Source organism: Mangifera indica, chromosome 9 (assembly GCF_011075055.1).
Source record: "Mangifera indica cultivar Alphonso chromosome 9, CATAS_Mindica_2.1, whole genome shotgun sequence".
In the NCBI taxonomy this organism is placed as follows: Eukaryota; Viridiplantae; Streptophyta; class Magnoliopsida; order Sapindales; family Anacardiaceae; genus Mangifera; species Mangifera indica.
This window is the reverse complement of record NC_058145.1, coordinates 3,443,228-3,459,074: the sequence shown is the minus strand read 5'-3', so window position 1 is coordinate 3,459,074 and position 15,847 is coordinate 3,443,228. Positions and strand designations below refer to the sequence as shown.

General features: G+C 35.1%; 1 protein-coding gene across 1 annotated transcript; it reads left to right on the top strand.

Moving 5' to 3' along the window:
• Window positions 1-10,176: 10,176 nt before the first annotated feature.
• Window positions 10,177-15,617, top strand: LOC123225682 (protein DYAD-like). Its single transcript, XM_044649792.1, has 9 exons — window positions 10,177-10,859; window positions 10,951-11,068; window positions 11,156-11,239; window positions 11,422-12,081; window positions 12,186-12,325; window positions 12,431-12,483; window positions 15,141-15,259; window positions 15,352-15,420; window positions 15,537-15,617. Exons 1-9 carry the CDS (start codon window positions 10,177-10,179, stop codon window positions 15,615-15,617), a joined length of 2,007 nt encoding a protein of 668 aa, XP_044505727.1.
• Window positions 15,618-15,847: the final 230 nt, after the last annotated feature.

Below are 15,847 nucleotides of genomic sequence, written 5' to 3'. Positions count from 1 at the left end.
TGAGTGTTTGGCATTGTCACGGAGCTATGATTTTCCCCGAGAGTCGTCTACCTCTATGCGTCGACGTTTAGCGACGCAGTTGTATTTTCACTGTATTGAGTAGCTCACGGATGTATATTTAGTTGACTCATTGTTTATTTATTGTTCTTGCTATGTTTAGATGTATATATTTATTGTATGTGCATATGTGTATGATATACTTTATCTGTGGTTATATATGGATATGTATCGTATTTTATTTCATTTTTTAAATAATCTTGTCACGGAAATACAATGAAAACCTAGAATTACTCAAACAATTACACGTTTGAAACAATTAGATGAAATAAAGAAATACTGAAACAACTCAGTGTTTACACTAAAGTTATTACATCACATGATAATACAATTATACATTTGAAACAATTAGATGAAAATACATCGGTTACATAAAACTGAAGTACAACAATGAAGAATGATATAAGAAACAAAACTGAGAATAAGCATGTCAAGATCTCATTTCTTTGCCCTTTTTAGATGAACGCTGCGGGGCGGAGCTCGAGATCGATACTGGGGATTTACATTCGGTTTGTGTGTGCCCCAGTTCATGGCAACGACTGTAAATCCTCGGTGTAACATTTTCTCCTTGTGATAGACGTCGATTTCTGTTGGATGGATGACCTGGACGACGACTATCGAGGACAAGGGGCAATATAACTCTTTCTTGTGGCGAGTGCAACCAATCACATTGATTTCCAAGAGGATTGATCGGTTCTTGATATATTGCACGGTAGACCTCGGTGCGGAAGAATGGATGAACCCATGAATTAACATTTGTGAGCCTCATATATCGTGCAACAGCAATGACATGCTTGCACGGAATACGCGAAAGCTGAAACTTTCTACACGTGCATGACATTTCACCAAAGTCCACAATACCTATGAATCCATCAAATCTGACAACCTGATACCGAGTAGTTGTAATCAGTCGAACCTCCAGACTTGCAGACTTTGATAGACGATTGTTGATCTTCTCCTCCGCCCAAGGGGTGACAAAGTTAGGACATTCGTCTGTAATTTGAAAAAATATTAACACATTTGGTAATATCCAAAACTAAGGGAAAAAAGAACACGAGAAAAAATATTTAATTAATAACGATTAGATACTTACTTGCATGATTTCTTCTCTCGTAAAACCATCGCTGCATGGTACCACGAATGAACTCCAGGAGCATTGTGATGGGTAGGCCTCGTGCATGTCTGACAAGGGCATTAAATGACTCAACAATATTAGTGGTCATGATGTTGTAACGATAGCCCAAAAAGTACGCTCTACTCCAACGCTCAAATCCGATATCATGTAGGTAGGCTCCAGCTTGAGGGTTCATTGAGTCAAGAGATTGCATCATCGCCTCAAATTCTGTTTCGGTGTATGATTTTACTGTTTTCCAATATGCCCCCGCAACATGTTAGATGTCAAAAATTATGATATCTGATTATAATTAAAATGTATGAAAAAGATCAACTGTTAGAATTTTAATTACTTGTTTAAAACACTATACCTTTGAGTCTTGTTTATACTTTGCTCGTATATTACACAGAAGATGATGACAACAACATCCATGGTGGACATCTGGAAAGACTTCAGCCATTACCGAGAATATAGCATGATGTTGATCTGAGATTATTACCAAATCAGATAGGTCATGGATACATTATTTAATCCTTTGGAGAAACCAAGACCACGTGTCATGATCTTCTTTTTTACCGACACCGAAACCAATGGGATATATCTGGTTATTACCATCAAGAGCCACCGCAATGAATAAATGCCCCAGATATCGACCTTTAAGGAATGCAGCGTCAATGCAAATAATCGGACGGAGATAATCTCTGAATGCACTAATGGAACATCCTAATGCCATGAAAAAATTCTTAAATCGATGGTCATCATCCGTTTCAATAGCAATAACGGTGCCCGGATTAGTACGCTGTAGATTATAGCAATAATTTGATAAAAGCATAAATGATTCCTCTGGTGAACCCCTCAATGAATTTATAGCCCAATTTCTTGCCCGCCAAGCCTGTGAGTATGAAATATCAATTTTATATTGGTCGGCGATGTCTACAATTATTTCCTTAGGCCGATAAATTCGATCAACCATCACAAACTTTGATCTCATTAATTGACCTAAAGCTCGGGCCCCAGCTTGTCTGTGATGTGGCATGATTTGATCAACTGAACATGTGTGGGTAGGATTCATAGAGTTGATCCCCCACACTTCACTGACTGTGGACTTGGTTGCATGTATATACCACTCACAATTTTTAGTCTTGCACTTTATTTCCCACCGTTTCTTGTCAGACTTTTTTACGCCAAATTGAAAACCTTTAAGTAAGGAGAATTGCGTCACGACGTCTTTCAATTGGACTTTATTATGAAAAATATCACCAATCTTTACACCATTCTCCTCTCGGATCGATCTGGAACCACCTGATGATGCTGATGGTTGTGGAGAAAAATCAGGAAGCCACCTAAATGGATCAGTGGGGACATTGTCAAAAAATGGCCCAGAATAATTTCTACCACCTGAATTAGGATCTTCAAGCTGCAAACTATCTATACCCTCAGTAACTGATGTCATATACTCAGGCTCTACATCTTCTGAAGGAATATCGGGCATATCATTTCCATCAAAGTCACCCCAATCGGGAACTATATCTTTTTCTCCATGAGCCCATGAGTTTGCAATGTACAACGGGTCATTACTGAAATCAATCAACTTTTCCAAATCGTATTCTTTTTTTACCCCACTACTTTCTTCTTCATCTTCATCTTCATCTTCATCTTCATCTTCTTCCTTCTGCCCTTCAATTGGGGTACATGTAACAAAAACGGGAATACATTCCTTGAAGTATTGGGACATATCAATAAGACCCTGGACATCTTCATCATTTTGGATCTCTATGGGGTAGTCGAGCTGAATTTTTCTTGGCTTCATTGATAGTTGAAGGTAGTTTGTCATTGGATCAATACTGCAAGACTCCTTCAAAAGCTCAATAAATCCCTCGAATGTTGTTCCATAAGGGATTTTAATCAATTGTTTGGCTCCTCCAACATATTTCATTGTGTTGTTGCCACCTTGAATCCATTCTCCCTGGTAACGAACCGATGCATAACCATCCATTTTAATTATCAATCCTGCAATGACAAGTTTTTGAAGATAATTATTCATTTATAATAAAAAAAAATCTATAATTATCTCCCTATAATTATAGATAAAAAAACAACTCCTCATATTTTTCTAATAATTTATTTATCTCCCTATAATTATTTAACAATTTATATAACACTTTCGTATATTATCTTATATCAAAATGCATCTATCTGTTTTTAACGCTTCATTTAAAACATTTTTATAATATCTATACTTTGAAATAGATATTCAAATTCTATACTTTGAAATAATTTAAAATGTCAATAATAAAAAATTTCTTCAGAAATCTAGAAAATATAAGTCGATATATCCTAAAACGGTGAAATTCAAAAAAACGAAACTGAAATTTGAATTCTAAAAGTTGAAATACCCTAAAATGATAAGAATCGAAAAATTCTTCAGAAATTTGAAAAATACAAGTCGATATATCCAAAAACGGTAAAATTTGAAAAAATGAAACTGAAATTCGAATTCTCAAAGTTGAAATACCCTAGAATGGCAAGAATCAAAAATTTCTTCGGAAATCTGAAAAATACTAGTCGATATATCCTAAAACGTTGAAATTAAAAAAAACGGAACTGAAATTCGAATTCTAAAAGTTGAAAACCTTAGAATGGCAAGAGTCGAAAAATTATTCGAAAATGTGGAAAATACGAGTCGATATATCGTAAAACGGTGAAATTCGAAAAAATGAAACTGAAATTCGAATTCTAAAAGTTGAAATACCCTATAATGGCAACAATAAAAAAATTCTTCAGAAATCTAGATAATACGAGTCGATATATCCTAAAACGATGAAACTCGAAAAAACATAAAATTTCAATTATAATGCGCCTACAATGTTTAATATCAAAATGCCCCCTAATTTTAATAACATTTCATTTGACCCCTCAATTATCTCTTTCTTTATTTAACACCCTTGTATGTTGTCTTGTATCAAAGCAATACCTATCTATTCTTAACATGTTATATAAATCCTTTATATATTGTAAAATATCCAAAAACCCCCCATATTTATCTAGGATTACATTTAACCCCCCATATTTGTCAAACATTACATTTAACCACTATATTACAACATAAAAACTAACTTAACAAATAAAATTAATTTTTAGGCTAAGATTGGTATAAATACCTTTTTTCGATGAATAGTCTTTTTTTGAGTCGAATTTAGAAATATGAACTTCTTCGGTCCGAACGAATCCCCACTAATTGATCTTGAATAAAAATGAAAGCGAGAGAGTGAGTGTTTGAGTGATATGAGAAGTATGTGTAATAAAAGTGAGTGAGAAGGGTTTATATAGATGAGGAGAAGGGTAATTTTGATATTTTAGAAAAAGTTATGAAATAATAAACAAATATCAAAATGCCTTTACAATGTAAAATATCCAAAAACCCCCCATAATTACCCTAAATTACATTTAACCCCCCATACTTGTCAAGCATTGCATTTAGCCCCCATATTATGACATAAAAACTAGACTTAACAAATAAAATTAAGTTTTAGGCTAAGATTGACATAAATACCTTTTTTTGATGAACAGTATTTTTTCGAATCGAATTCAGAAATACGAATTTCTTCCGTCCGAACAAATCCCTACTAATTGATCTTGAATAAAAATGAAAGTGAGAGTGAGTGTTTGAGTGATATGAGAAGTGTGTGTAATAAAAGTGAGTGAGGAGGGTTTATATAGATGAGGGGAAGGGTAATTTTGACATTTTAGAAAAAGTTTGAAATAAATAAATAAATATCAAAATGCCTTTACAATGTAAAATATCTAAAAACCCCTCATATTTATCTAAAATTACATTTAACCCCCTATAGTGAGTGAGGAAGTTATATAAATGAGGGGAAGGGTCATTTTGACATTTTAGAAAAAGTTTGAAATAAATAAATAAATATCAAAATGCCTTTACAATGTAAAATATTCAAAAACCCCTCATATTTATCTAAAATTACATTTAACCCCCCATAGTGAGTGAGAAGAGTTATATAAATGAGGGAAAGGGTAATTTTGGTATTCTAAAAAAAGTCATGGGTATTTTTGCTTAGGAATAGTAAATTTGGGCATTTTGCTTGAAAATAGTGATTTTGGACATTTTTGCTTAATGGGAGGGTATTTTGGCCATTTTTTAAAATTTCCCTTAAAACAATATAACTTTCGAAAACAAAAATTATGTCTAGTTTTATACGATCATATCCAGTGTCAAGAGTTATTACTAGACTATATATATATATATATATATATATATATATATATATATATATATATATATATATATATTCGTGACTTTTTACATTTTTTTTTTCTAAAATTTCTCCAAACTAAATACAATCTACTAACAATATTTCTGGACAACAAATGCAATATGAAAAATCACGTTGGTTGTTATTTTTCAAGAATTCCTGCTTGGATCAAGTGGTTTAATATTTGGAAATTTTATCAATGATTGTGCATGTCAAAATTATTGTCATGAATCTGTGTAGAAGAGCCACATACAACATGTTTACTTATAATATATAAAAAAAGATAGCTATAAAATGATTTTCTGGAGGAAAACAATCTAATTATAATTTGTAGGCTAATATAATTGTACTGGGAAAAACATTAGTTCTAACTAAGATAAAAAAAATAAGAGAGGAAATTTTTATGATTAGCCAAAAAAAAAAAAAAGGGCATATGGGCATTCTCCATATATGAAAGAATGCTCAATTAAAAAGGTTTTTTCATGAGTGTGCTATTTATCTTCAAAATTTCTTTATGTTAGTAATTTTAATAATGATGCTACATGATTGTCATGGTGTCATGCTGACCTGGCAGGATTTCTTGATCAATAGGATATTAATTTTTTTTATATTATTATTTTATTAATATAAAAATAATTATGTCTCAACTAAAGAGAAGGCAATTCAAGCCAAGGATGATGGATGCCACCACGTTATTATCTACATAGAAGAGGATTTTGTTGCCCGCGTTAATGAGATAACATCTGGTAATGGGGTCGATGTTGCTTATAATTCTGTAGGAAAAGACACCTTTCAGGTAATGTGACTTCATTCTTCTTCTTATGTACAGATGGTTTAGTGATATGTTGCTAAAATGCCAAAAAGAGTTTGCATATACATAAAAGTTGTTGAGTATTATCATCTGCTACTTTGTACTCTTGCATTTGTTGGAGTCAGTTCTTAACATCGAAGTTTTACCATATCCAGGGATCACTGGTATGCTTAAAGCTTTGAGGTTACATTGTTAGTTTTGAGCATTCCTCTGGTAAAACAGATCCAGTTCCTTTATCAGCACTGGCCACAAAATCTCTGTTCTTGATAATGCCTATTCCTATGCAATGCAAGGCAATGTGGGATGAGCTGCTGGAAACTACTGGGGAGGTATTTGCCAATGTTGCCTCTGGTGTATTGTCGGTTCGTGTAGATCATACATATCAGTTGGCCCAAGCATTGCAGGTACACGAAGATGTGGAACATTCGTATCAGTTGTGTTGATACCATGAAGCAAAGTAATTTGTTTCATATTCACAATATAAATAAAGGTTGTTTGGTCAAGTGTCATGTGTGCCTTACTATGTATGCAGAGAATCATGTATATATTTTCACCAAGAGAAGTTGTGTTTGTGGTATTAACAAACATGCAGGAGTATGGATTCTTAACTGGCTTTTTTTTGCTGGTAGTTATTTTGAATCTATTGTGCATTTGGTGACTGTGGTTGTGAATATAGGTGTTAGTCTCTCAATTTTGGCAACCTAACCTACCACTCGGGAAATGGAAAGTCATGGAGCTCAAGAATCACAAATGATGGATTACAAAAGCAGCGTAAAAGGCCCCCAAAGGGTAGCTTGAGTGGTGATGGAGAAGAGTTCATGAATAAGAGGATATGAGTTTAAATATGCTCTAATGATATTTCAAGATTAAACTTTTGATTTATTTGGTGTAGTGATTGTGAGACTAACCATTAGAATTGGAGTTTTACTTGTTTAGTGTAGAGGTTGTGCTCCAAAAGGACAGTGCAGAGGAATAGTAAAAGCAATTTAGGAGAATATGAATAAAGGGATGGCAGGTTCATTCAAGAATAGTGTTCTATAGGCAGAGTAGCCATGTAGTTTAGCATTTGAAATTTCATGTAATACAGATTTGTTACTTTCAATAAAGAGTTTCATCATAGTTTTCACTACAATAATCTCCTTCAATTCTTTATAAACCGGGAGTGGCAACAATAGAAGATGAAGCAATTTATTTTGGTTGAGTATAATGTCACATCTCTAACATTTGATATAAACTTATTACATAATGGAAAGTAATTTGAAATTTGGTTCATGTTAATGAATCTTCAACCTAAACATCCAATAAACTCTGCCACCCTCCTTTCTTTAAGCTCTTTGACTATTTTTATATTCATATTCAATAATGTTATGCGTACTTACTTTTAAGTACATAAATGAGTACATATATAATATGTTATCATGTGATTAACTATTATTTTAAATTCAAAATCACCTAATCACTTGATGATACACATCAAGTGTATACCCAATTGTGTACTTAAAGTGAATACGCATAGTTTTGTTGATTTATATTTGTGGCCAAGGGACTTATTCTTACCCAAGTTTTGATGCGTTCCCAAAATCACACCTATAGGTTTTGAAAAACTCAAAGTCTTACCCATCAGTTAACTGTCGTTAAAATTTTTTGATAGAAACAAAGGTAAAATCGTCATTTTACTAATAATATTAAAAATGTATAAAATTCATTATTCCCCCTCCCCCAAATTTTTAAAAACTAACAATTTCATCCCCTATCTAAAGTTTTCTAACTTTCAAAAGTAACATTTTTTTCCCCAAAACATGGGGTTTATTTTTCAAATGCTCTCTGGTTATTGGAGATGATGCTTCAATCCTTAAATCTTTGGCCACCCTTCATCACTCTGGTGCTTCCAAGAGATGCAACAAAGACATGTCTTCGTTGATTCTAGATGAATTGATGAAAACGAGCATCTTCATTGATTTGTCTGAAGTCAATGAAGACATGTCTTCATTACGTCTTCTTGTGTCGAAGAGTGAGGATCTGGTGGCTAGAGATGGTGGAGTGAAGCATTGTCCCCGGTGGTTAGAGAGCACATGGAAAATAAACCTTAGGTTTTGGGGAAAAAAATATTACTTTTTAAAGTTAAAAAACTTTAGATAGAAGTAAAATTATTAGTTTTCACAACTTTGAAGGGGAGGGGGGGGGAGAGCACAATGAATTTTATATTTTTTTATTATTATTAATAAAATAACGATTTTATCTGTGCCTCTAATAAAAAATTTTAATTACAGTTGGCTCATGGGTAAGATTTTAAGTTTTTCAAATCTTGTGGATATGATTTTGAGAATGTATCAAAACTTGGTTAGGAATAAGTCCTTTGGCCATATATTTGTTGATGAGATTTTTTATTAAATATTGATATATGCAATTTAAAAGTTTTGTGTACACATAAAAATCAGTTAATTAATCTTGATATTGACCACACTTTAAAATTGATTAATCTAAAATAAAAACAAATGATATAAGATTTTTAAAGTGATTTGACCTAATACTCAAAAACCTACAACATTTATGGTATATTATTTATTGTCCATAGTAGGTCAAAAGATGTTATTTGTTAATCATCTAGGGCTCCTCTTTGCCATCTTCCATTGGTATACCAAACATCGACAAATATTAGATGCTTGTGCTAGCAAAGTGTAGTCGAACACTTCCTCTAGCATTAAATTGACGATAAGATTTATTGTTACCCATTAATGTTTGCAATTTACAATTTTGCACAACATACACATCAATAGTAGTAGGAAGAATAATATAAGTAATCTTGATATCTGTTACATTGTGAAATTAGATATACTTTAAAGAAACAAAACACGAAAGATTTTCAATATAGTTTGACCTAATGATTAAAAAACTACATTCACAATATATTCAATTTTGGGTAAAAGTCGTAAGGAGAACAAACAAAATTTCGAATAAGTTGTATATGAGAAGATGTGCAAGCATGACTCTAACTTTGGAGTTGTTTCTTATGACATATTTCAAGACGAAAATGAGAAATTACATTTAAATTATGAATGTTGAATATTTTTAATGTAAACATGGTATTTAAAATTTATTTATATTTAAATTAAACTAAAATGAATAAATACGTCAATGATATGATTTCAATTTGATAAAAAACGTTAACTTTCTCATAAAGTTTTTCTTATTATTCTTGAATAAAAAATGTATTTACTTTCTTATATGAATGATGATTAAGAGATATATTTTTTTATAATAAAATTATGTATATAACTTTATGTATAATTAATTATAATTAGATATTATTTTATTTTTAAATTTAAATTATTTAATTATATAATAATATATTATTAATTTTATATGAAATTGTATGAATTATTTACGCATAAAAAATTACTCTAACTAATTTCAACTCTCTTTAAACAAAGAAAAGAAAAGCTCAAATCCCATGTTCGTGCTTGCATTTGTGAAAGGTGCTGTCCTCTCTCCCGTCGTTCTTTCTGTTACAACATGTCAACTCCACGTGTCCTCACGTGCGTAACAAGCGCGTTTGCTTTTTGACCCAAATCAGCCTTTTTTGTGTTTCTGTTTTACGTGCGGGATATGAAGCGCATGGGCACGGAGGGATGTTATCATTAACATAATTATTATTCTGCGATTTCGATTCAAATTTTATTGTCTCCTCTCCTCTGCACTGAATATTCATTTTTTAAAAAAAGAAAATTAAATTAATAATTAATTTTAAAAAGGAAACAAAAAGAATAGACCCTTAAAACGACGCCGCTAAAAGCAGTTTGCTTACTTTGAGCAGACAAGTACTGATCCCAATTTGTACTAAGCTAGCCAACACAAATCGCACATATCTTTTTATACTCTCTCGCCAAACACTAAGATTAAAGAAGAAGAAGAAGAAGAAGATGCCTTTACTGGACGAAAAGTACACCACGGAACCGGAGGAAGCTGTCTTATTGGAGCCTTCCAAGAATGGGCGGTGCTGGACTGAGCTCAAGAGTATAGGGATGCTCAAGTGGGGCAAAAGGAAGAAAGCTCAGATCCTGAGAAACGATGAGGTGGAAGATATGAAGCTAGATCAGTCGTCACGTGAGGAGATGACGGAGACACGGAAGCGAAAGCGAGCAGTTGCTAGCTGTGGTGAGAAGACGACGAAGAAGAAGAAAAAGACGAAGGACTTGAGTTATAGATGGTCGAAAGAGAGGTATAAAATGGCGGAGATCAACATGTTGAAGGTATTGAAGGAGAAAGAAGCCGTGTTCGGGAAACCGATATTGAGGCCGGCGTTGAGAGCGGAGGCGAGGAAATTGATTGGCGATACCGGTCTGTTGGATCATTTGCTGAAACACATGGCCGGGAAGGTGGCGCCAGGGGGAAAAGAGAGGTTTCGCAGGAGGCATAACGCCGACGGAGCAATGGAGTACTATTTGGAGAGCGTTGATTTGGTTAATATTAGGAAAGCGGCCGGTGTTGACGATCCTTATTGGATTCCGCCGCCGGGGTGGAGCATCGGCGATAATCCAACTCAGGATCCTGTTTGTGCTATGGAGTTCAAGCGGCTCAAGAAAGCCATGGCCAAAATGGAAAGGTTTTTACGTGGCTGCAACTTTTATCATTTCTCCGTAACAAAATAATGTAGAATAGTACTAATATTCATCTGTTTTGTTTGAAATCTTCAGGGACATGCAGGAGCTCTTGTTAAAGAAGCAAGACGATGACATGGCAGTTGTGAATACTCCAAGTTCTTGTGTTACCAGTCAGAACTTCGATCATGATAATTTCTTGCTTCCATTGAAGGTAAATAATTAACTAGTGAAGAGTGGATTTGATCCCAAGTTTATGCTTAATGTAACACTATAGGTGTTTGTTGGATTGTTTTGGCAGGAGATGTATGCGGATTTGATGAATAAGAAAGCTAAAATTGAAGAACAAATGATGGAAGTTTCACATTCTCTATGTGGAATGGAGGTACTCCATTATTAAACCTTCAATTACTGAGTTTCCATTTATTTCTAATAGGTTTTTCTGCCTTGAAATTTCTGTCAATTAATATCTTAGTGATGAGTTGGTTATTTATGGTGTCTCAGTTACAGTTCAGGGCTTTAATTAATTTCAGGCATGGCATAAATTAATGGTGATCATGCATGCAGGTCCTCATAGAGAAGCTGAAATCATCACTGGAGGAGCCAAATAAAGTAGAACTGCATGTGGGATCAACAATGCCATCATCATCCTCAGGAAATGAGAAGAAGACAAAAGAAGAGGAGCCGAAAATGAAAGAACAAATGGGAAATGTGTCGAATGAAAAACAAGAAAATGACAAGACAGCTACAGTACCACCTGCAGATACAGCAAAAAGGACAAAGCCAGAAGACAAAGCCGCAAAAATAGAAAGGCTAAAGAGCGGCTTCAGGATATGCAGGCCCCAGGGGAGCTTTCTGTGGCCAGACATGGCAATGTCTCCCGATCAGGCTAAAGATGTGGTCCCTCTTGAAGATCTCTTTATGGTTCCAACACCTCCCTCAGTCTCCTCGTCCTCCAACTCACCACCACGCCTACTTCCATCTCCCGGCCTGCCTAATTTGGGAAACCATTCAATATCCCTTGTCAAGCCACTGCCTGAGAGGCGCCCCATTGCTGTCACTTTGACTAATCATCCTCTTCCTCCTGAAACCACCGCCACCCAGTTTGTGAAAAACACCACTACTACTGCGGATGTTGCCATTTCTAGCAGCACCAAAACCTCTCTTATTAACCTCAATGTCATTCCCAACAACCAAAATGAGACCACCACCACTGATGCTTCATGTGTATGTATAACTTCTCGCTGTATCTCAATTTCACTTTCATCATCAGTTTATTTGCTATGTATATTGAAGATGATATGCTAAAGTTGCCATGCATTTTGTCACAGTTGCAACATGAAAAGCAAGAGAGTGGCATGAGGCAAAATCTGGAAGGTGAAGGAAAGGAAATGCTAATGGAGTATGAGCAGAAGAGAAGGGGATTCTCCTCAGCTTCATCTTCTTGTTTGTCCAAGCCACTTGGGACTTGGTTGGCTCTAGCGACTCCTAATCCACATTTGCATAAACGGGGTTGACGCCATTCATTATTACTCTATCACCATCATCACCCACTTCATATTTGTTCCTTTAACAGGGAAGAGAATGATAATTTGTCTAGTACCTACAGTCAACATGCTTTGCAAGATGGTTTTTCAATTTAAAAACTTTGATTCATGAAAAAGGTAAAAAGGATATAGTTTGTCCTTTAGGATTCCTTATATAAGACAAGAATATAAAGAACAAATTGAAATTATAAACAATGGGTATGTACTTCTCTTTTCGGAAGACATTTTAAGTATTGAACGACTCATGGTTACAAATTTCAAGGGTTTGATCTTTTTAGATTACAGGATAATTCAAGAATTTTATTTTGGTATAGTTTTGTCGAGTTTAAATCTAAATCTTCTCTTTGGGATTCCGCATTCTTTGCCATTTATGGGGTGTGTATCAATCTAAACAACAAATATAACATTTCCATCATGCATTATTTATAAGGATAAAAAATTTACAATTTTGGTTCTACATATAGAAAGTTGTCAGCAAGAGACACACAACTGAAACTAATTAAACATACTAACCCTGAATAAAACGGAATGTATAAAAGAGATTACAAAGGAACTGCAACAAAAGCTGCATGGGTTGGAAGGGACCGTTGGGGTTTGGTGGCAGTCATATGGAAACCAGACTCTAAGAAATGCCCGCTCCATAAAATTGAAACAGTATATAGCTGTTGTAGCCATGACTTTTTAGCGCACACAGAGCTGAGACAGAGATACCTGCTTGCGAGGAGGGCCTACAATAAGATATACGATGGGACTTGAGATTTGGACTTAAAAGATGACAATTCGGTTCACAGAATTGGACCTTCACCCTATCTCATCCTAAATTGATAAAGTCGGGACGGGAATAGAGATAAGTAGAAGGGAGAAGGACTATTTCCCACCCAACTTTAGATGCGTTTTCAAAATGCCACCCATGGCAGATGAAAATCCACTTTTCCCACCTATGACCAAACTGCCGTCCAATTTTTCAGTTAGGGACAAGGGCAAAATCGTCATTTACTATTTAAAACCTTAAAACTTTAAAGTTTTACCGTTTCCCCCCTCTAGGTTTTAAAAACTAATAACTAACCCATCCTCAAAGTTTGAAAAGTTTAGATTTCACCCCTAGGGTTTGCTTCCTTCACCGGCCACCACCGACGGCTGACGCAATCGACCGATCTCCCATCTCCGACTACAAAGGACGACGAAGGACGACCCTTCGTCGCCCAGATCTGGATGACGAAGCGTCGTCCAAATCTGGAAGAACAGACGAGGGACGACGCTACGTCGTCCTTCGTCGTAGCCTCTGGACCACGCAACGAGCGACGAAGGACGGCGAAGAGTCGTCCTTCGTCGTCTGGGTGGAGCGACGAAGAGAGACCTCTTTGTCGCACGGTGGTGCGACGAAGAGATCTCTGTCTCTTCGTCGCACCGTGCGACAAGAAGATGAAGATCTCTTCATCGTACCACCACCGTCGCACCAAGAGAAGGAGAAGGCCGGTGACGACGTCGGAGACAACGTCGAGAGATGAAGTTGAAGAATGGGGGTGAAACTGCTACTTTTGAAAGTTATGGGGGGCGGCTGCATTTTGAAAATTATGGAAACCCTAGGTTTGGGGGTGAAAATGTTAGTTTTCAAAGTTTAAAAACTTTAGGTAAGGTGAAATGTTAGTTTCTAAAACCTAAGGAGGGTGAATGGTAAAACCCTTACATCAATTTTGAGATGAATTTTACAGACTAAATTGAGGGGTATTTTTGTCATTTCATCTAACAAGGGTAAAATGGACATTTTACCCTTATGCAAACAGAAATCATCCATATTAACGGCTCATAGGTGGAAAAAGTGGATTTTCATCTGCCGTGGGTGACATTTTGAAAACGCATCTAAAGTTGGGTGGGAAATAGTCCTTCTCCCTAAGTAGAATCTCCGTTGTTTTTTGGATCTTTCCCTTACCCAATTCATCTCATATTCTTTAAATTTTTACATATTAAATTATTTTTTAAAATTTTAAATTATTACAAACATCTTTTGATATTTAATAAATATTTTATTATTTTTCAAATAGAAATTAAATGGAGAAAGTGGAGAAAAATTTTTTCACAGGGATGAGAGGGGAATGAGAAAATTTTTTTTTTGATAATGATTTTTTTAAATTGATTTTTAAATTAATTAGGTTAAATTTGATTTTTTATCTTAGTTTAACTATTTGAATTGTCTGATTAAGTCTGATCTAATTCAAAATGGTTTTCAAATGAATTGAAACCATTTTTGCTAATGGGTGATGGTTCAATCAATCAAATTGATTAGATGTAATTCCCTCAAGTATGTTATAAGGATATTATCGTTCTTTTCCAAGTTTTAATTTAAAATCGAATTAGATTTGAATCGAATTCAAATTAAAATAAAAAATAGAATTTGGATCATGTTAAAAATAGAAGGGGGCTTTGTTTGGGCCTGCTGACGGGTGACCCATGCACGTGTGAATTAAAAAAAAAAGGGGAAAACAAAAGGGAAAAAGTAATAAGAAAAATAAACTGTCGCAAGGTGGAGAAGTCCTTGCGGAAGTGGGGAACTTGCTGCATATATAAGCAGCCTTTCTCCTCAATTCATGGCTGGCTTCCGCCGCCTTGGTTTAGAAGAGAGAATGAGCTAAATCCTGGCAGCCTTAGGGTGATCTCTGATGGCCAAGAAGTTGAGAAAAGGAGGGAGAAAACCAGCCGAACAACCAGCCTGACATGCAACTTCATGATGCTGATTTTCAGGAAGAAAAGAGAGGGAAAGAAGAGCAACCACTGGCGGCCAAGAAGAGGGCCACTGGGGGCAGCACAAAGAGCAGGAGAAGGAGCAGCAATGGCTGCTATATTCTTGTCGGAAAATGCAGGTAAGTAGGGAGATTCCTACCCGATTTTCTTACATGAAATTTTTGAAATCTTGTTCGGCTGGAACTGCTGAATAAGTTCTTGATTTGGCCAGAATTCTTGTGTGCATTTTTGGCTTGTTGCATCTGCTGGATATATTCAATCCGGTGTTTGGAAGAAACTGGTCTTTATCTTGGTTGCAAATATTGTATTTTGCATGAGCTAATGTGTGTGTTTGTATGCTGAGTTATGGATGATTTCCTAGCTGAATGCTTCTTGTTTGAGAAAAGTTTCCGACAGGAAATTCTTGAAGAAGGTGAGAATTCTTTGAAGGATAAGCGGTCATGGCCTATCTTGTTTGGAATAGCATTAAACCAATGAGTTTTAGGTGACTGGTTTCATTTGTGGATGCCAACGAGCTTTCAAAATGTACCCCATGAAAGTATCACACATACTCTTGAACATGATGTGTTTGGGTTGCAAGTCTGAATTGGTTTTCTGGTCGAAAAATGAGGCCATAATTCTCCTGAGAATCAGCCTGTAAGGAGAAATTAGTATACTATGTGATGATATTGGCTAGACGATAGGGCATGTTTGGGCCAAAAAATCCA